The 21,127-nt window shown below is 44.6% G+C and overlaps 1 protein-coding gene across 2 annotated transcripts in view; it reads right to left on the bottom strand.

The window, feature by feature from the left end:
* Nucleotides 1-18,782, bottom strand: part of zmat4a (zinc finger, matrin-type 4a) — a 112,894-nt gene extending 94,112 nt beyond the window's left edge. For both annotated transcript variants that reach the window (XM_030418446.1, XM_030418447.1), the window contains exons 1-2: nucleotides 18,583-18,782; nucleotides 505-606 (exon numbers count right to left, since the gene is read on the bottom strand). In XM_030418446.1, the coding sequence (XP_030274306.1) occupies nucleotides 505-606; nucleotides 18,583-18,669 (189 nt within the window). In that variant the 5' untranslated portion in view covers nucleotides 18,670-18,782. The remainder of the gene's footprint in view (nucleotides 1-504; nucleotides 607-18,582) is intronic.
* Between the last annotated feature and the right edge of the window lie 2,345 nt (nucleotides 18,783-21,127).

The following is a 21,127-nucleotide window of genomic DNA, read 5'->3' as shown; positions in this document are numbered from 1 at the left end:
TGGACTATGATCTCAGTCATTATTGTTGCTTTCAGCTGCTGGATCAGCTGCAGTGTTTGCAGCACAAGCTGGGTGATATCAGAGCGTAGAGCCACGCAACGTAAAAAGCAGTGTAGCCTCTCAGTGATGGCTTTGCTTGTTGTCTGTAATTATACTAATGAGTCACAAGAATATGGCAATTATCTAATACTGCTAAAAAGCCGCGCACGGCACCTTTAACATCTGTGCTTCAGACGGGATGCATTCACAACACTCAAGTAACAGAAGTTCAGTGTCTGCTGCTGTTTTCTGCCGCTTGCCGTCGTTTCCTGCTGAGGTCTAATGAAGAGATAACTGAGTAAACGCAGGTGTGTTGTGTGTTTTATTGACAGCGTATGTCAGCTGCAGGGCTCAGGTGAATAGATCAGCCAAGAGTCTCTAGAGGCAGAGATAAAAACAGACCCTCAGCCTTTCATTAACGCTGAAAGAGTGTAGTGTGAGGTAATGTAAGGGGGGCGTCTCCACCTCATAATGGGCGACCCTCTGGGACTCGGAGATGAGCTGAGCGCTGCACACTTTGCAGTAGCTGTCTGTGAAAAGCCCTTGGTCCACCTCTGTTGACTTCATCTGCAGGAAGAAGACAGACACACACATGGTTACTGAAACTGGAGGCCACACATGTTTTATTCACAAATTTCAAGGCAGCATGTGTTGGACAGATTTGGCACATCTAACAGAATCATAAGAAATATGAGGAAATTTGGGGGAAAAACAGACTGATGGAGAGACTTGATGTCACGTGCAGCGTTGCCTTCATGAACACGCTACTTTGAGGCTATTTAATTGACACGTCAGAGACAAATCATTACAACAGAGAGGTCAAAACAAAGCTCTCTGGAGGGAGAAACAGACAACAGCAGTCAGAAAAGAGGAAAACTTGACCGATTCAACCCAACCCAAAACCGACTGGGTAGGTTTCTAGTTTTGTTGGCCCAGTGTACGAGCGTCAACCAGTCTGATTTCTGTTAAAACACATTCCAAAAGCACTTCCTGCAGCATCTGTTTCAAATTAAAGTCCCTCTAACACTTCAGTGGACAGAAATCCTTCATTTCTTAACGATGCTTTTGTTTTGAAACATCTGCAGGAATGTGTTGCTGAAAACTGACTTCTACTAGCTCCTTGAACTGTTGCTTCAGTAATTTCTCCAGTTTCACTCGACTGAAGTCTTATTTCTGTTCAATATTTTAATGTTAAACTTTAGAAAAAGAAACGCTAAGTTGGATTGTTGTGAGAAATAAAAACTGCATGTGTCACAGTTGTCCTGATGGACTAGGTTGCTGCTGTTGTTCATGGGATCTAATTACGTTTCCTTTGGGAGGGGCTGAATAATGTGCGACAAATAGTGGTGAAATTCAATATGACTGGACTGATCCTCATATCCAGCACACCACTGCAGGTGCCACAACTCAAGGTTCGAGACTGCTGCAACAGTTGTCCTATACATTTATCGTAGGGCTGGGTATCACCAGGTACCTTGTGATATGATACTATCACGATATTTTGCCAACGATAACGATAATATCAAGATACAGCGATTTTGTGATAATCGATATATTGCAAGTAATTTCATCCACGATACATCACGATTTCAGAAATTATTGACTGCACTGAATCCATTTCACAGGAATTACAAAACACTGTCGATCGATTTCACATGAATGACAGCCAAGTAAAACTAACTGTATACTGCACAGTGGCACAACTTAAATATATTAAATATCGATATTTGGCGCCAGTGTATCGATAACGTACCTCAAGACGAAATATCGCGATATATCATCGTATTGATATTTTGGTACACCCCTAATTTATTGGGAAATGTATTCCTGCAATTAATTAAGAAATGAAGTTGCAGCTCGTCTCCGCTGCAGTATCTCTAAAAGAGCAACAGTTAACAATACCAGTACCCTGCTGAGGATAAAACTTTAAATACTGTTTTCATGTCCACAAGATTTACTATTCATTCATTTAGGGAAAGAAAGCATCAGATTGTTGCTGTCACTCTCACGCAGCCTCGCTCTGCAGGTCTGCAGGGTGCTGAGACAAACCAACCAAGATGTAACAGAGCAAGTAAACAATAATCTCATCTCGTACTTTCATCAGCGCTAATCAATATTTCATCATCTCAAGCATTTGAGTTAGTGACAGACGCTGAGCAGCTTTCGCAAGTAATGAGTCAGAAAAAAAACATTTCATGTCAGACCTCCCACTAAAACTTCAGCCACACAGCCGAAAATAAATTTCATGATAAATAAATAAGGATAAAAGATCACGCCGACAGTTTTTCCCTGGAAATTCATTTAAAGATGGCTGAACTCGTGTTGGAGGAAAAAGGGGGACAGAGGCGGCAGCCAAAAAGCTTTTTATGTCCTCCGACACAGCTGAGCCATCTCTGCTTTCTATTACTAATTCAGCCCGCCTTCCATTAGAGGCTCACATTTCATATTTGGAGGCAGTCAGGCTCAACTCATCCTCATTTACATAGGCACGTCTTCATTAGGAGCAGCAGGGCAGATGAGAGCTGAGGTCATGTGGGCATCGCGGCGGATTCTCCGACTTGTTTGAGTTTTTTTCTTCGCCGAGAAAGGGAGGCAAATGAGAAGTTTTAGAGCTAATGTTAAAGTCTGTTTAGGTCTGCTCTGTTTTGCATACAAATGATGGTCTCAAGATGAAATGCCGCTTTCGGATATTCACAAACACACAGCTGGTAGTCGAGGCGTCGCACAGACGGGAGGAAAAAACTGCAGGACGCTTTAATAATTCTCTATAAATACCGACCAGTCTGCAGCGACATCTGATCTCAGACTCTGTCCCGCAGCAGAAATCATCACGAAAGCTTTCTTCAGACTCTTGTTTATGGACACATCAACATATTTTCAACATTAGGAGCATCAGATATCTTAAGTGTATCGGATGTTATGAGCTGTAATGTGCACTGTGTATTTCCCACATCGCCTCCTGATGGTGTTTAAATAAATGATGTTCAGATTGGTTCTGTGGGCTGCAGACAATTCCTACATGTTGTGTTTCTGCCTGGAGCTACAGGTAAGGTGAATAATACATATGAGAAGTTTAAGTTTAAAAGTTACTTTTTAGAGTTTTTTTTTCCCGACCACAGTGAAACTTCAGCTCACAGCTTGGTTTTAAGGCTGCTCCTGGCTAATGTCCCGACACAGGAAAAAGGAAATGGACAAAATGGGACTCACGCTGGCAGAACAACTCCACCTCAACACCTCTGATCCAGCTGTTGCACTCGACGGGCGGACCGTGTTCAGAGCCAACAGAGCGCAGGTCCTGTTCAGGTAGACTGCCGGTTTAAAGAAAGATGATGTGACACTTTGGAGTTTGCATTTATTGCTCATTTCAAAATGCTGAGCTCTGACAGGATACAGCCGCTGGCTGAGAGCAGAGATGAATCATGGTGGATCTTTGCCGATAGTCAATATTTTTCAACTCATCTCACTGGCTGACAGCCGATATATGCACCCTTTTTTTCCACCTAATGGCAAAGAAGATGAATTGGCTCATACAGTATACCACTATACTGTATGAGCCAATTTATCTATTAAAGTGACATATTGTGTTTCCTCTACATTCAGTCATAAGTGGATTGATTAATTGTTTGAGTCATTTCTCTGGAGAAAATGTCAAATATCTGCTGGTTCCATCTTCTTAATTGTGAGGTTTGGATGCTTTTCTTTGTCGTTTACGGTGGTAAATCAACAGTGTTTAGGTTCCGACTGTTGGTCGGACAAAAGAAGCGATCTGAAGACTTCAAATTGTAACATGTAGGGTTCCAGTTCTGCTGGTCTGTTCCGGTTCATGAGCTGCAACGTTAGTTACTGCAGTCAGATATGAGACTAGTTGAACTGTCGCTGCTCTTCTCCAGTTTCGTTCCGCTAAAATCTTATTTTAAACATTTTTGATGCTCAACTTTAGACGAAAACAAGTTAAGTTGTTGTGGGAAATGAATACCTGATGTGTTGCAGTTGCCCTGATGGACTGTAATGCAGCTCATCATGTTCCCCTCGAGTCTCAAGCGACATCTAGTGGTGACATTCGATATCACCGGTACGATCTCCGGTCTGGACATTTATAGACTCAACACTTCCTCGTGTAGTGCAGAAAATGATCACCAGAATGATCCATGATGAAAGAAGTCTTTAGTTGCAGCTCTACTTTTGTCGGATAATTTCATACTATCACGTCCCCACCTTTGAGGACATGACATGACCTAAACGGTGACTCACAGCAGGATGTAATCTGCCTCTGAGCTGCTGCCACGCTGCTCTCTGGTACCCAGCAGCCCAGAGGCCACGACCAGACCGACACGACAAGGATAAAACATTTCAAGGGCCAACGTGTCCTGAAAGAAGAGACGTATAAATAAATCAGCAAAGCCACTCTGGTCTTCAGACTTATAATACGTCGAGAGCAGCGCGATTTCTTGTTCAGATTCTACAGGACAAACAACATAAATGAGCAGCTTTCAGAGCTATATCAGTTCGTGCCAGAGTCGGGCTCGCTGCCTGTTTTCTTTTTGTTTTTGTTTTAGCAGGGGGGGGCACAGATGCTGCAAATGAATGATTAATCACCCTAAATTCAGTTAAAAAACAGAAGCATCAGCGGCAACATCAGCAGCGGCACGGGGAAATGCAGCAGCAGCAGCAGCCTGGGAACGAAAACAGCTCTCATCTGAGACGTTGTTGTTCTCCGCAGCGAGAAGAGGGCTTTATTTCTGTTGTTTCACTGTCAAGTTTGCATTTTCAGCTCGGTTTGATAACAAAATGTCCCGACCTAGCAATGTGGAATAAACTGATAAAGAAGACAAATGAACAGATTGTGTGTCTTTTTCCACAGTATGTCTCAATAGTGCATCTTCGTGCTGAGGACTCAAACACTTTCAGTAATCACAGGAGTTTAAAATCAGCATTGTTTTGTGGGTGTGACCGCGACTAAAGAGGAAACATGCAGCACAGACACGGTTTAGTAATTATTTAGCTTGTTTGCCGAATCGGAATCAATCTGGAGCAAATTTCAGCTCAGATTTAATTTGTTCAAATAAATCAGAACTCGGTCTGTGTAGTCTGAAAGACACTGCAGAACTCGTGTTGTTCTGTTCAGTGATCAACTTCTTCACCTGAGTGACAAACAATCAGATATTGTTTGACGGAGATTTAGCCTCTGGGAGCATCAGCCAATGTTTCAGGGCGAAATATCCAGATCACGGATAATTGGATGCCAGTCATTAATTACTGTCCAATGACGAGGGACGACTTCTCCAACTGGACTGTTTCAGAAATATCAAGTAAAAAGCTAAATCACCATCGGACAATAACAAGTCAACGGACTGTGTTCTGCCTCTTTTGCTCTCCATACGGACCGCTGACTGCCAACCAGACGTCGCTCAAGAATAGTCGAGTTCGACAAAGTCAGCAGACACACTCTGCGACACGAGCTGGTTTGCACAAACTGCTGGAAATAAATGGGTTTCAGAGCGCACTAATGCCGATGTCACATTCTGTATGAACAACCGTTCACATGTTTCCGTTTTGATTTATGGTGTTGAATCCAACATGCTCCCACTCAGAGGAAATTAGTGAGCCATGCTAAATGGATAATCATGACACCGAACCATCTATTTACGTGAGCGGTAACGGCGACAGCAGCTTATAGCTTACTGACAGGACAACAGGGCGAGCAGACATTTAGAAGAACGGGTCGTTTTGGGAAGTTTTTGAACCTCAGGGCTCGTTTAAAAAGTATCTGATGGCTTTAATTGTTCGCTTTGTCAGACTATGTTGCTGCATTTTTCAGATCTCGGCAAACTCACTAACAGGAGGCCAAAATTACTAAATGATAATAAACCAGAATTGGCTTTTAACCTGTTCCTTGACAGCAGGCCTCCCTCCTCGTCTCAGAGTGTGTCCATCACTCAGCAGCGCCGGAGCGAGGTCGAGAAAAAGCCCCGCTGAGTGTGAAGCACAGCTCTCCAAAGAGCGACCACCGCTCACTGAATTAACATGTCCTCCTCCTTGGCGATCAATTCATTAAGCTAATGGATTTTACTGTCAGATACGCCGCTGTAATTGCAAGAGGTTGACTCTCGTCTAAATGAGACGCTGCGAAAAATATTAATTTTCACCCGGTGTAATTGGATAAGGGAAGACATCACAATCACAAACCAACAGGGGGGTTCTCCACACAATTCAATCATCAATATCTGATCAGAGCAGCTGTCGTTACAGCCCGGCTCTGTGAGAACAGCGCCGTGAGCTCATTACAGAAGTCGAACCACCTCTTTTGGTGAAGGAGAAACACGGGAGAGAGAAGTCGTAGACGAAACAACGTAATGTGCCTCTTGTTGATCATGAAATCAGCAGGAAGTCGGCTCGTTTCTCACACCTAGTCAACACCGTTTACCGTCTTACTTCGACTATGACGAGCCACCAGCTAGGAAAAAAAAAAAAATCAGTCAAAGTAAGATGTGCGAGCCTGGAGGGGGAGAATGGAAAAAGCTGATGAAAACAGTAGGAGGGACGGAGTGCAGGGATGAAAGGGAGGTCACAGCAGCGAGTGGCCAGCAGATGTTGTGGCTATAAAAGGTCATTTGTAATTCATTAGAGAGGAGTGTTGAGCGGGGGAGCTGGACAAATGCCCGCACAGACAAGCTGGACTCGTACCGGCCTTTCCAGTAGGTGTTCCTTTTGGCTGAGGACGGTTCAGAATCTGGATTCTGATCAGCAGCTCCGCGGGACACAAGGCTGACTTTAATGCCCAAAAAACTAGGGATCAACCTAATGGATTTCTCAGGGTCAGAACCGATACTGACTGCAAGTAATCAAGGAGACATATAGTTTGCAAAGTCAGATTTTCACCCTGGATCTTATTTCCAAATCTTTGTCCATCACAGAAGTTCTGTGGACCTGTGGACGCTCCAGTCATCGTCAACGGTGCACGGTGAGCCAGGATGTTTCTCTGTTGGAGACTCTAATTCATCTTGACTGTGTGTGCATGATAAAAAAGGTCTGTAACTCAAAAAACTAATGACACAGTTGAAGGCAGGGGTGGGACAGAATATCGACACGGCAACGTAACGTATCAATCCTCCTTACGACAGGATAATCGATACACTGGGGCCAAACATCCACTTTTTTATTAAAACGTTGGACTCAAAACAGATTCTCCTGGCGATGTGATTTACCGGTGTCACTACATCGTAAATCTCTCTAGTGTCTAGATCTGTAAACTGAACTATGTCAAGCCGTTAAACATTTTACGACACCTCTGTTCCGCTTTCTGGCAGTTTTGACTTTTTGCAAGTTTATGGACAAGTCGGTCAGTGTGTGTGTGTGTGTTCAAAAGCACTAACTTAAGACTATTTGCACTTTTTAATACATGTTTTCCTCTTCATTCATGACAAATTAATTAATAAGATGCAGTGAATAAACACATAAGCCCTGAACTTTGTGGTTTTAGGGGTATTTTGTTTTCTTCGGTTAGACAGATAACGTGATGTGTCATCAGCGTATCGTCTTGCAACTATCGTCATCGTGGGAAAAGTTCAAAGAAGCACCAGGAGCACAGTCCGGTTCTGTGACGATCTTGTGCCTTTCTGCTCTTTGAAAGGCTTTTAAAAGTGGATGATTAATGAATTTCCAGCCACACTAGCAGCTCTGTGAGGCTGTACGTCTCTCCAGTTATATGCTAATGTCAGCATGTAAGTGACGCCCAGGGGAATCTCATCAGTTTTGCAGGTTTTCATTCGTGCTTACTCGACAAATTAAACACACAATATGTAACTTCTGCTGCTATTAGTGTCTCTATCAAAACAAAGCAAGACATGTTTGCAGAGTGTTGTGGAGGGCCGGGCTCTGTCGGATTCAAATACACACTTTAACTAATATTTTGACTTTGGGAGCAGAAAAATAATAATTTATGAACATCTGACAATTAATGGGCCAGACTGTTGCAATATCCTTCACATATAAAGTACGGACCTGCTAAATGAAGACTGATAACTACACATGGACCATCGCGGTAGCTCATAAATTAGAAGTCGGCCGTTCATTCCATATGCAGTATTAGCGGTAGTTAAACTGCAGATTAATCATAGCTGCTGCACACATTAAGAGTATCAGCCGCAGACAGAAGTGCTGGCAGGCCGTGGCTTTGAGCTGCTGTCGCAAAGAACTGCTGAAGCGCCGGAAGCAGTAAAAGTCATAATGAGGTCCTGTTGAAAAAGGCGCATAGTCGGCACACCGCACTCTAAAAGTCAGGGAGAAGTGTTGGTGGCTGAACAGCATTTCTCCTCAGGCACTCGATCACGACCGACCTGTTAGGTGTTGTTTACCACGATGACGTGTTGGAGGTCCTCTGCTGCTCCATCTGCAGAAATGTTATTTTCTCTCTAGTCACCATCGGTTGACGGCAAAAACCTGTTTTGGTTTGAACCAAGCACAGTGGATGTTGGTGTAATTACCCTGTGAGGCTGCAGTGGAAGCAAACCACAGGATACGTTCAAGGTTGGCATTTGCACAAAACGTTGTGTGTCACATTAACGTTAAACGCTCATTAGCTGACTTTCAGGGAAGGTGGTGGCGTTGGCACCAACCACAAGTCTGCCAAGTAAGAATCTATGGGGAGATTTCTAGTATTTTTGGGTTTCTTTCAAACCCTAATCAAGTGGTTTTGAAAGGAATTAAACAAACGTCAAAGTTTCTTTATCTGTGTTTTTGCATAAATGTGCTGTTATTCTGGCGACTGATCTGAGAAAATTAACCATCAAGCAAACTGAATGTCTATCTTGTGTTGTTTGTTGTTTACTCACTGAAGGATGACATTTTTTCTTGAACTCTTGAATCTTTAGATATGAACAGAATTCTCCAAAAATAATGAATACATAATTACTCTCCCTAAACTGCAGAAAACCCACCAGGACGAAGTCAAGCTGCTGATGTCAAATACCCCCAGAAGACTGTGATGGCTGTTGTCAGGCCATAAAATCAAAGATCTGTTGATCTTTACAAATCAAGATGCAACAGTCTAACAATGGCACAGAACAGTTAACCTTTTATCTGAGCAATTATGACGGAAAATTAAGAAGAAAATGTGTTTTGACAGCTGAATACTCTTTGACGTTTTGGAATTAACAAATTCAAAAAAGCCTGCCATGAATATAGTTTTAGTCGTGTTTATGATTGGAGTTAGATAATCTTTCCTGGCGATCTTTTAATATCCAGTACGGGCCAATGTGGTCAATCATTGGTTCACTCTTTCACCACAACTCTGTGGTTTCAGTAAATCACCCGAGAGCTGCAGATCCTGCAGAAGTAGTTCAGTGTGGCTGCAGAATTGATTTGAGTTTTACAGTAAACCATGTGGTCTTAATGCTGTTAAGTTTTCCAGCTTCAGTCAATGTCCGTAAAACCTGGTGCTTAAAGAGAAAACGTAGTTAAAAGTTGAAAGATCCCTCTTTGGAGCGGCTCCTTGGAGGCAATCAATACATCGTCCTCTTTCGCTGATACGCAGCAAATTAAAGCATCCAGATGAAATTTGCAATCCATACAGTCGGTGATGATTAAGCTGTCAGAGGTTCTGGTCCTCACGGTCAACCATTTATTCATATTCTCCTGAAGTCGTCCTCGCACACCTACATCTTTTCTCATTTTGTCCCGACTTTGCAGTGAGTTTTAAACGCCCAGCGCAGCAGAACGAATCAATCACTGCTTTGGCACAATAGCCAGAATTGTTCCCTTTTTGAAATGAATGGTAGTTATCTTTGCTGACCTGTTGCCGACAGTGAATGATGATGAGGAATAAAGTGAGTTTGACACGGTGATGGATTTTTAGAGGGGCCTCCAGTGCGTCTCTTCGGGGGGCCAGATATGAGTGTAAAACCCGGCGTAGGCAAGAATCCTCGGGCTGATAAAGACGCAATCTAAACCGGCTCAAGTCACAGATGGACGAGCTGAGAGGCGAACTCTTCACTCTCTGAGTGGAGGGAAAAAACTTCTGGCCTGATGCCACGACAGAAAAAAAGACACATTTGCGATTATGTATCACATCTACACTGAAACTCCACGAGTCACACAGCCAAGCAAATACAAAATCATGCCTGTTTAATCACCGTTTCACTAGAATAAATTGACTTATTTAACTTGTTATCAGCAACGTTACGGGTGCTCGTTTGCTTTACTGCTTAATAAAGCAGCTGCTAATTTAGAAATCTGATTGTCTGACGCCTACTGTGTGCAACTAGTTTTAGCAAAGTCGCTTTTGATATTAGCGACTTATTATTTTGGCGAGTACCGTGTTATCATAACTGTCAGGACCAATCGCGACAAAAATACACTTTAATTAACTACAGTTTTCCATGCAGGGTCTCGTTCTGTGCCGTACGCCGCCGCTAGGCACGTAATCCACTTTATCTACCGTCACCATCGTCACCTTCCTCATCAGCTTAATCAAACATCGTTGCCGTCATCATGCGGTCTCGCCACCGCAAAGTCATCTGCACGAGTGGCAATCACTGCTCCAGCCAGCCTCTGAATGTTGATGAGGCTACCTCTGCCACTTGATTGCAACAGACCTCATTCTCTCCTCTCAGCTGAGGTCCCATGTTCCCACTAATTGAATGCCTTGTTAGCCCAGTGCAGTCACCACATCTGCTGCCTGGTGAGACAAAACCCAAAAGGTATGGCTCCACACGTCGGCACCAGGTGATAGATCTCTTTCAATATGGCTGCTTCAAAACAACACATTCAGTCGTTGGTTGAAACACTTTAAATACCTGATCAATGACAAAAAGTTGTAGTGATAAAGTTCTCCTCTCACTACAGTTCATATCCCTCGAACAATACGAAGACGCAACAGCATGCTAGCAGCTCTGTGAGGCACTCTGAGCTACATGCTAATGCTAACACGCCAATGTTAAGGGTGAGGGGTTATAAAGCCCTGTGAGCGGTCAGCAGACTGGAAAAGCGCTAAAGAAATGCAGGTCCATTAACCGTATTTGAATACTAACGTTTGCAAATAAGCGCTCAACAATAAGTAATGCTGAGACTCCGGGGAACACGGATCTATTAAGGGGAAATTCAGACAGTGTCGGAGCCCAGAGTCCAGATCGTTCCTTTGAAAACTGCTCAGTGGTGCATGAAGACAAATAAACATTCGACTTCTCAGCTGTAACATCACCGTCTTCCACATAAACCAGCCCTCTGCATTGTGCGACACATTCAGCACCAGCACGAGACACTTCCACTGGCTCTTTTCAGACTTTCTAATTGTTCTTGGACTGCAGTGGATCATCTTTGTGGGTTGTGATGCTTAAAAAAAAGTATAAACTGTATCTGGAAAAGAGTTTTGAGGCAGTGTGCATAACACGATGCTGCAATGACACGGTTTGGCCACTATGTCCAATTGACTTCAAAGCCCTGCTGCTATTTCTGGTAGCTTGTTTGAAAATGACACTTCCATCTATACAGCCGCGCTGCCGGCACACCACCAGACCAGTTTATATAAAAGAAAACAAAAAAAGAGAATTACAGCCTCGCAGTTGTGTGCCTGCACATACAAGTGCAAGACTTGTACATTTCTCACTGTACTTGACATGTTGTTACACTCTGATCGCAGAGATGTTTCATCTTTCCTTCAGCGTTCTCTCTGAGTTTTGCTCTCCTGGCTACGAAAAGCTTGTATCTCGACTGTGTACATGAAACATAATGTAACATAAAGGAAACCAGCTGGTGAGTGATTTAGGCCACGTCCACACGTACCAGAACGATCTTTGTTTACCCCGTCTTCCTCGGCATCGTTTCAAGAATATTTGCGCTCGAAATGGATCGATTGCAAACAACTCAACACGCTGTAGTTTATACTCCAGGTCATAGGTGGCGCTTGAAACTCACCAAAAACGGAGAAGAGGAGACGGAGCATGTGCATAAAACTTGCGGGCTGTATACAAACAGAAAGTAGAAGAAGAAACCGAACACAGCAAGAGGAACGCGAAAACGCTCGACTACAAGGTGAAGGCTGGAGGTCGAGGGGTGGGGCAATGGCGTCATTGATACGCAAAGTATGCGGATTCTGTCCAAACGAGAACGCAAGGGTGCCGTTTTTTAATTCTCCACCCTGAGACCAGGTTTCATAAAAGTGCCTTTACAGGATCCACGTGGACGATCGGCCAAAACGATGCAACGGTGCGTTTACACACAGAAGCGTTTCCATGCGGGCGACCCCTGAGTAAGCGAGGCAGCTGCCGGGCCTCCCCGGGCTCACTGTGACCTGTAAGCTCTATAGAAATTGTTGCCTCTCCAGCTGGTGCTCAAGGGCCAGTGAGAGAGACGGCAACACCCCAGATGGATGAATGAGGCTGCACACTCTCTCAGCAGAGAGAGAGAGAGACTGTAACTTCCTCTCCCAGAGCCTTTTGCACTTATCAGACTCCCATTCTGTCTCTATCATTCTGCTGCTTTGGCTTTCGGGGGAGGCAGAGGCGAGCCAAATTGTAATGCCATGCCTCGAGGTCAAAACAATGAGCAGTTACTTTTGTGTTTGCCGCTAAGTGGCCTATTCCCATGCAGTGTGACCTGAGCGGCCGTCCACACAGATCTGCTGAGTGAAAACATTAGCACGCGCGCTGGGCAGGCTGCCTGCGCTCCAGTAATATAATCAGCCTGGTGTTCGGCCAGCGCAGACATTCAGGGCAAATGTTGAGTCGGTGCGACAATAAAATTGTGGTCAGCCTAATGAGATTAATTCTTTCCGGTGCGGGCTTTCCATCAGGGCCGGAGGATTCAAACTCACATCATCCGCAGTTAAAGGAAATAACAAAGCCAGCACCTGTTGCAAAGAGACTGTTGATTCAGTCGCTCTTAGATTTTCACCCAGATACAATCTGGCTGAGGTGAAATTCCCTCTCTGATAAAAAAGCCTTTAAGTCACTCAAGTCTTATTCACAAAGCACTCAGCCGTGGAGTGCGTGGATCCATATATCGAGCAGGCTTAAGATTTAAACGACTCTCTTGTTGCAGCAGCAGCTAATCAAAACCACCAAATAATGTATTTTTTTTTTCTCTCTCCCGTAGCTTGAAATACATCCACTAAGCTGTGGAGTTAATTATGTGCAGCAGCAGCAGCAGCAGCAGCTCGGAGTGTGGAATCATTACTCGACATTCATCCTGCGATCTATGATTTGTATCGGTCGCTATTGGTGACCAGTGCAGACTGCAACAGGATACATGCATACATCAGCCCTCTTTTTCCCCTTAAACTACAGAATGATGGGCTGCTATTTAAGGACGTTTCATTGTCGTAGTTATTGGAGTAAATCTGCAACGATTAATCCCTAACTCCTCACATTATTCTAATAATCGAGGTCTCTAATTCCAGCTTCTAAAATGTGAAAATGTTCTGCTTTCCGCGCTCCTCTGTTACAGTAAACTAACATTTAAGGACGTCATCTCAGGCTTTAGGAAACACTAATCAACGTTTTCTGGCAAACAACTAATCAAGAAAATTAAAAAAGAAAATATTTGCAGCCCTACAGCAGAACCAAAGTGTTTACAGGATCAGTGAACTTCATCTGTTTTCCCTGACGTTGATGCTTGTGAACAACACACGCTCGTCTTTGCACAGATTAGATCTTGTGCAAGTGCAACTTTTGCTGCATCGAGGCCCGGAGGTCATAAAACAAACCCACGGCGGTCAGGAGTCAGGAACTGATTAATGCTGACAAACAAGAGAAGTGCTCACGCTGTGAGAAATTACAACTTCAACTGACCTCCCACTGTTTGCTTCACGCTTCTATCTTTTACGTCCGTGTGATTTAAATATTCAGCTGAACGTTATCTGTGGATATCACTTGTACTCACACCTGCAGTTAATAACAAGCAGACACACACGCCTTGTCATTCAGCCACAGTAACATCAAACACAATTTGAAGGGCCGTCCACACCGAGAACGATAAACTGTGACAGTAAATATAATGAGAGCCGTGCGAGCATCCACGCTGATGATCGATAGCGATCTGTAAACACTGCTGCTAAGCGGTAGCCGCGTGCTCCAGCTGTGTCGGCAGCTCAGGAGCACGCAGGATATTGATGACCTGCTACCGCTGCATGTCGCGGAGAGAAACAACGAGAGAACCAGAGGAATGACGGTGAAATCCTTCAGAGATGACGGGAGGAAGGAGAATCCAACACTGTTTTTAATGAGGGCGCTGCACGACGCTGCGACCAGCGAACTGTGAGCTGCACCAACAGTCCTGATCGGAGCGCTCGACCGATTATCTTACTGAAAAATTAACTTTCAGGGACAGTTTGTGAGAACGTCTCAGGTTTTTTAATGTGCGTAATCTTCATGTCGAGATCCCAAAGATATTGTTCGGCTGTTCTGTGTCGTGCGCTCGCTCACAGTCTCCATGTGATCACAGCGAGCGCTTCAGGAACATCAGAGTTACGTTTCATTAAAGTCTGCGCGGCCCCAGACTGCAGGACCCCGGGGCCCACATCTGAATCCAGCTGATGCGTCTGTATCTGCTGCATCACATTTGACCACTCTTTTCTTTTCTTTTTTTACCTGCTTTTCTGAAGTCCCACAGCTGGAGCACTTCCTTTAAAACTACCTGCTCATCTGCTTTATTGACCTAATTTGGTGGTAGAAGTATACGAAGCGTCGTAACTTCACTTCTGTCTTTGAAAGAGTTTGATTTATACACGCAGCGCTGTCAATCAGCTGTAAGAACAGATGCCACTGTTTTCTTTTTTGAGGATATCTCTTAGAAACTACAGATAAAGACGGTCTTTGCATGTTTTTAATAAAGATACAAGTTGTTCTGCAGATCTGAAGCCGGTCTGGAACACTTTGAAGTTGAAACTGAAGAACACGATTCATCACCTTTTGATAAAGTACACACTTTTCTTCATGTGATTTTTTTTTTTTTTTTTTTTTGGCTTCGTTATTTTCTTCAAAACAACTTCTGCACGGCGTGAACAGAAATGTGTTGGGCTCAGATTATGATGCTCTTTGTTGCTCGGGCGAGCTATTTATACGAACGCTCGCACACATCTCAGATGACCTTCTGAGGAAGAAATAATGGAGACAGAGCTGCGAAACACTGCGGGAAGGAGGGAACGGAAGGCAACAAAGACGGAGAGGAAATTTTAACTTTACAAAAGCAAACAATTATTGATGACATCGAAGCCCTGAGCTTCAAAGTGTTTTATTTATAGGCACCGCAAATTGCTGCGAGCAGACGGGGGAATTAGGGTTTCTTTGCAATACTTGAAGTTTTGCAAAATCAGGAAGGATGACTGGAGGGCCCGAGCAGACGCAGGGAAATCACTGGGATATGAAAGCGAGGGGTCGATGGAGGAGCTGCACGATCTGAGGCCGTGAGTAACATGTAACTGTGTCAGAAGAGAGATGAGACGATGGAGACGGGCATCGCGTCCCTGGCAGGACTTCCTAGAAAGCGTCCTCGGTGCCAAGATGGAGCCATCTTGTGGTTTGCTGGAGGAGAGGGGGATTATATCATGCAGCTTCTCGGGGGGGGGGAAAGAGACAACTTTAACTGAGGCAGATGGAGATGGAGCTCCGAGCGCCTGCTTGGAGAAATGCTGCATTCTTCTTCTCTCTCTCTCTCTTTCACTCTCTTTTTTTTGTTTTTTTGTTCTCACCCTGCTGGAGGCTGCAGAACAAAAAAAACCACTTCACCCATCTCTGGATCTCAAGTATGTGTTGAACCGGTGCAGCAGGAGGAAAGAGAAAAGGACGGCTCCTCTTTCAGAATGAATTATCTAACGTTTGAACAAAGCGACACCTTCTGTACTCGTAGAAAACAAGTCAGACAAAGGATGCAGCTCAGTTTGTAGACTAATTACACATTTCAGAGGTTGTTTTTAACAGTTACTGCGGTCATCCATCCCTCAACTCGTCAGCAGAAGAACGTGTTTTTCAGTTCCATCTGTACTTCTTTGGTTTGAACCCTTTTAGTTTTTGTCATTTTAAACTTCTTTGTTCTTCACTCTTTTTTTATGCCTACCTTTTTGTTCTTGCATTTGACATTTGGATTTAATATTGTTTTGGTTTTGGACCCGTCAGCTTAATATTAAAGCTCACTTTCTGTCTCACCCCGCCTCGCCTTTTCTGTTTATCCCCCGACAATCAATCTTCAACTGAGCTTACATTTTCTATTCAGAGAGACGCAGCTGCAGCAGATTGTTTCCAGGGCCGGTCCTCACTGATTACCGCACAAAAACACACATTTCTATCTTTTATTCCCTGATTCGGGGATGAGACTGCATCGTCTTCTTGCAGGGACCATATTTTCTGTCCTCCGGCTGCTCTGCCTGAACCCTCTGTGACTTGCAGAGCTTCCTGTTGAACAGATGGCTTCACTTGTGGCTAAATAACAGCGGCTAACTGAGTTCAAGTGAACACGTTCAGTGTCGGGACACAAACTCAGAGATCAGCTGCAGCCAGTTTGATGACGGGGGATCCAGCGCTGAGGTGGTTAAGCTGCTGTTAAACCGTCACCAGTCGCTCGTTTGGTCGTGCAGCTAACACGCTCGGTCCTGTTGGCCGTGTAACGTTAAGCTACACCACGTTGGTACTATGATGTCAGCGGTCCGTCTCAGATGTTGCCATGTTTGCCAAGTCGTCCTATCACTGACCATCTTACAGGAAACATGCTGAAGCAAATAAAACTCTGCCTTCATGGAGGCTTTAGACAAGGAAACTGAGAAACACGTCCAACCAAGTTTCATTGAAATCCGTTCAGCAGTTTTCGTGTCGTCCTGCTGACAAACCAACCGACCAACAAATGGACGCAGGTGAAAACTTCACCTCCATAGCGAGGTAATGAAATCTGATCCTCTGGTATCATTAGGAAATAAGAGATACAGTTCATGAGCAGCAATTCTGATAATTAATTCGCATTTTTCAAGCAAAAATCTTTAAATTTCACGAGCTCTGAGGATATAAACGGTTTTTCTTCCTTTAATGACAAACTGAATATCCCGTCGGTGAAACATAAAAGAAAAGCGGTGTGAAGACGGTGTGATGGACATTCTCTGCCTGTTTTTATAGACCAGACAATTAACCGATCAATCAGTAAAACTAATCAGCAGATGAATCAATGATGACGCTCATTAGCTGCAGCCCCCGACTCAGAGTGCCGACCGTGCGAATCCCACGAGGTGGAAACATTTCAGCTCATTTTCAAAAATAAGCAACAGCTTCACTGCTGATGAAATAAAATCCACCTGGGAGACTTCAAAACAACCGCGCTCTACATTTTATACTTTGTTTGCTTTTCTCTGCAGAAGGAGGAAAAACAAGATTTTTGATTTATTTTTTCGCCGGCTGATATATTTTCCAGCTGAAACTGTTAGTAGATGAATCGACTGGTTAATCAACAAGTCGTCAGCGGCTGAACTGCTGATACGTTTTGCATCGTTGCGTGTTTTTTTTGGAGAGCTGTTGAGATGTGAAGAATAATTCACGGCCTCTGGGAGATTATAGTGGATGTTTTATCAGCACAGATCAATTCAGGAGAAACTTAAAAGAGATTATCGGATAAGGAGAATAAGCCGTACTCGCAGCTCTAACGTGTTTGCCAATATGTTCTCCAGAGCGGATTCATCAGAAGTCTCTTTTTGTTCTTCTTCTTCTTCTTTTATCCTGCTGAGCTACTTTATGTTACATTCCAGCAGGACTCAGGTGTGATCAGGTGAACTCTGACCTCCTGTCAGCTGAGGAGAGTTCCTCTGCTGTCAGTGTGGCAGGATGTGATGAGGACCCACATCAGCTGGAGGCAGCACTGTTAACCCCCTCCACTCCTCTCCACTCAGAGGTGGAGGTGAAGCTGCCTCTGCTCCATCTCTGCTTTCTAATCCACTTTAAATGTCACCTTGAGAGAATCGACCAGCCGTCGTGCAGCATGCGGAGCCGCGCTGGGACGACATGTGGAGGCTGTTGATGCCGCTCACACTGACTGTGACTCTGCTCATGCACATGTTGGATGCAAAGAGACACGCTGCAGAATTAAGCTTATTTTGAAACTCCGGAGCAGATTCCTTCAGGAGGATTTCGCCTCTGAGGCTGCAGGAGTTCAACACGCCGGGATCATTTCTGTCTCAGTCAGAGGCTATCAGGGACCCCCCGGAGCGTCCCGAGCCGGTCCCCTCTCACGGACCCCGCATGCTTATGAGTCGTGAGGTCAACATCCACCACGCGTTTACTTTTAAAAACCCCATGCGCACCGCAGCGCACCGCGCACCGCGCAGCCATCCAGGCGGTCAGGCGGTCAGCCACCGCTCCGGCTCCCGGCGGCAAGCAACAAGAATCTCAGAGAGGGAGAAAAAAAATCTGCATGCAACACGACATCCTGCCTTTCTCCCGCAGTAAATCATCCCCACAAAGTCACACTCACACCTCTGCACGCATGCACGCCTCTCATCATGGATAGTACAGAAGAGGAAGAAGAGAAGAAGAGGAGGAGGAGGAGGAGGAGGACGGGCTGTCACGATGGCAGTACCTGTAACTCCACGCTGTAGCCCTGGTAGAAGTGCGTCGGGAACACCGCCAGCTGATGTTTCACTTTGAGGGAAACTGTGTAATCCATGAACCAGAGGATGCTGTGGAGCGGCGGGCTGAGCGGGAGACGCGTCCACACTGTTGGCGGCAGAACTCCGCTGTAGTACGACGCGCGCTCTCTCCGCCCCGCTGCGCTCCCATTGGCCGCGCGGCGCTCAGCAGCCGCGTCAGTGGCGCTCGAGGCAGGGCAGGAAGTGGCAGCTCACATCAGCCGTCTGTCTGTCTGACTGCCTGTCTGTCTGCCTGTCTGTCTGTCTGACTGTAAGTCTGACTGACTGACTGACTGTCTGACTGCCTGTCTGTCTGTCTGACTGTATGTCTGACTGCCTGTCTGCCTGTCTGTCTGTCTGTCTGACTGTAAGTCTGACTGACTGACTGACTGTCTGACTGCCTGTCTGTCTGTCTGACTGTATGTCTGACTGACTGTCTGACTGCCTGTCTGACTGCCTGTCTGTCTGTCTGACTGCCTGTCTGTCTGTCTGACTGTATGTCTGTCTGTCTGTCTGACTGCCTGTCTGTCTGTCTGACTGTAAGTCTGACTGACTGACTGACTGACTGTCTTTCTGCTGCCAGGACCATTCATACAGACAGCAGCCTGGACCAGAACCGGGATGACAGCCGGTACCAGAGCCAGGACCAGAGCTGGCACGTTGCTGTCAAATTGTAATAGATTACATATCACTAGTTTTCATACAGTGAGCAGCCAGGACCAGAGCCAGAACCAGAGCCAAGACCAGTGCCGGGACCATTTATACAGAGAGCAGCCTAGACCAAGGCTGGGACCAGAACCAGGAACAGAGCAGGGACCAAAGCCAGGAACAGAGCCAGGGCGAGAGCCGGGACCATAGATTAAATATTACTAGTTAAAGTAATTAATTGTGTTACAATAGTACTGTAAGTACTAAGTAATAGATTACTTATTACACTAGTTTTAAGCCACTTTCAATGAAAAGCCCAAATAACCTGTAACCTGTGTGCAAAGAGTAATATATTACTCATTACACTACTTTTTAGTTACTTCAAACAAAATGCAACATATTACACATTACTAGTTACATTCATTTTTTAAGTAATATATTATGTTAAAATATGACTGTCCGTCTAGAGTAATCTATTACTTATTACTCTACTTTTTAGTTACTTCTGTATGGAACAGTTAAATAGATGTTTTTACATACAGGATGAGCAGACAGAGGGTCAGTCTGATATATCATGAGACAGGAACACATATTTTGAATTGCAGGCTCAGTCGTATGAAACACATCAGACCTGCAGCTTCCATAATGTCGCCATGTGACGACACGACGAGACAAAATCTCTTCTTCTCTGCCTTTTTTATTTTAGTCCACAGAACAAAGAACACACGGTGCGATTCAAGAATTTAAATTAAAGCGCGCTCGGAGGATGAGACTTCATCATTTCAGTCACACAGACTGAACACAGAACTTATTAATAAACAAACAGAATCTATATTAATGTGGTCATGTTTGTTTGGATGGGTTCTTAAAAAAAACACCAATAAACGCTTCATTTCAGTCGGTACATGACATCACTGTTGTAATATATTACTGAAATATCATAAGTAACACCTGCCAGTAAATTAAAGTCCATTCTTTAATATTCTCTTAATTACAACTTTCCCTACGTGTCTTTTTGTTCTTGTAGTTTGCCACCATAAATAGCTAATTACCAATAAATGATCTATCTCTTAAGAATCAGTAATGTGAGCTGTTGTCCCGGTAAACACACCTCCCCGCAGTGTCTCTGGGCTCGTTAGGTAAGATTGCGCCGACTAACGAGCGCAGAGACACTGTAAATCAAAAACTGCTGAAAACAGACACCAGAGCTGCTGTGTGAGTGAACAGTTTGGATCTAGCTGGATCCGGGTCTAGCTGTGATTGCGGTGCCGTTCAGACTCGCTGCAACTTCTGTAATCTCCCGAGGATACGCGTCAAAGTCGTCAGCAGTGTGTGGATAATAAAGTCTGTGTCTTTTCTGCCTTTTGTTAATCACAGACCCTGACATTAGCTAACGTCAGAACTTGTTCCAGCAGGACCACCAGACCAGAATAATTAAAAATGAGCTTTAATCCAGCCCGGTTCTGTGTGAGAGAACAGCCGCAGAGAGAAACGGACTCGGCAAACCTGCAGTTTGGAAAGTTTCCGGTGAAATCGTGGGAGCTGTGTGCTCACGTCAGAGATGTATCGGCTCCACAACAGCGAATCACAGTCAGGGAAGTTTCCTCATTAGTATGCAGATATGCAAATCACACTCAAATCATCAAAACCCTTGCCCCTCCCCCTCGGACCCTCCTCTCCAGACAGACAGCTGAACCTGAAAATCAGTGACGTTAACGTCATAGAAATCCTGTCTTCTAAAAAACACATAAAACACCCAAAAATATCTCAATAAAACAACATTTTCGACTGGTCCTTATTGTTGTGGTTCACTCTCAGACTGTTTTCAGCCTCTGCAGATGGATCTTT

The sequence above is a fragment of the Sparus aurata genome, chromosome 5 (assembly GCF_900880675.1).
Source record: "Sparus aurata chromosome 5, fSpaAur1.1, whole genome shotgun sequence".
Lineage (NCBI taxonomy): Eukaryota > Metazoa > Chordata > Actinopteri > Spariformes > Sparidae > Sparus > Sparus aurata.
The sequence above is the reverse complement of the archived record's forward strand: the minus strand, read 5'-3'. Positions and strand labels throughout refer to the sequence as shown.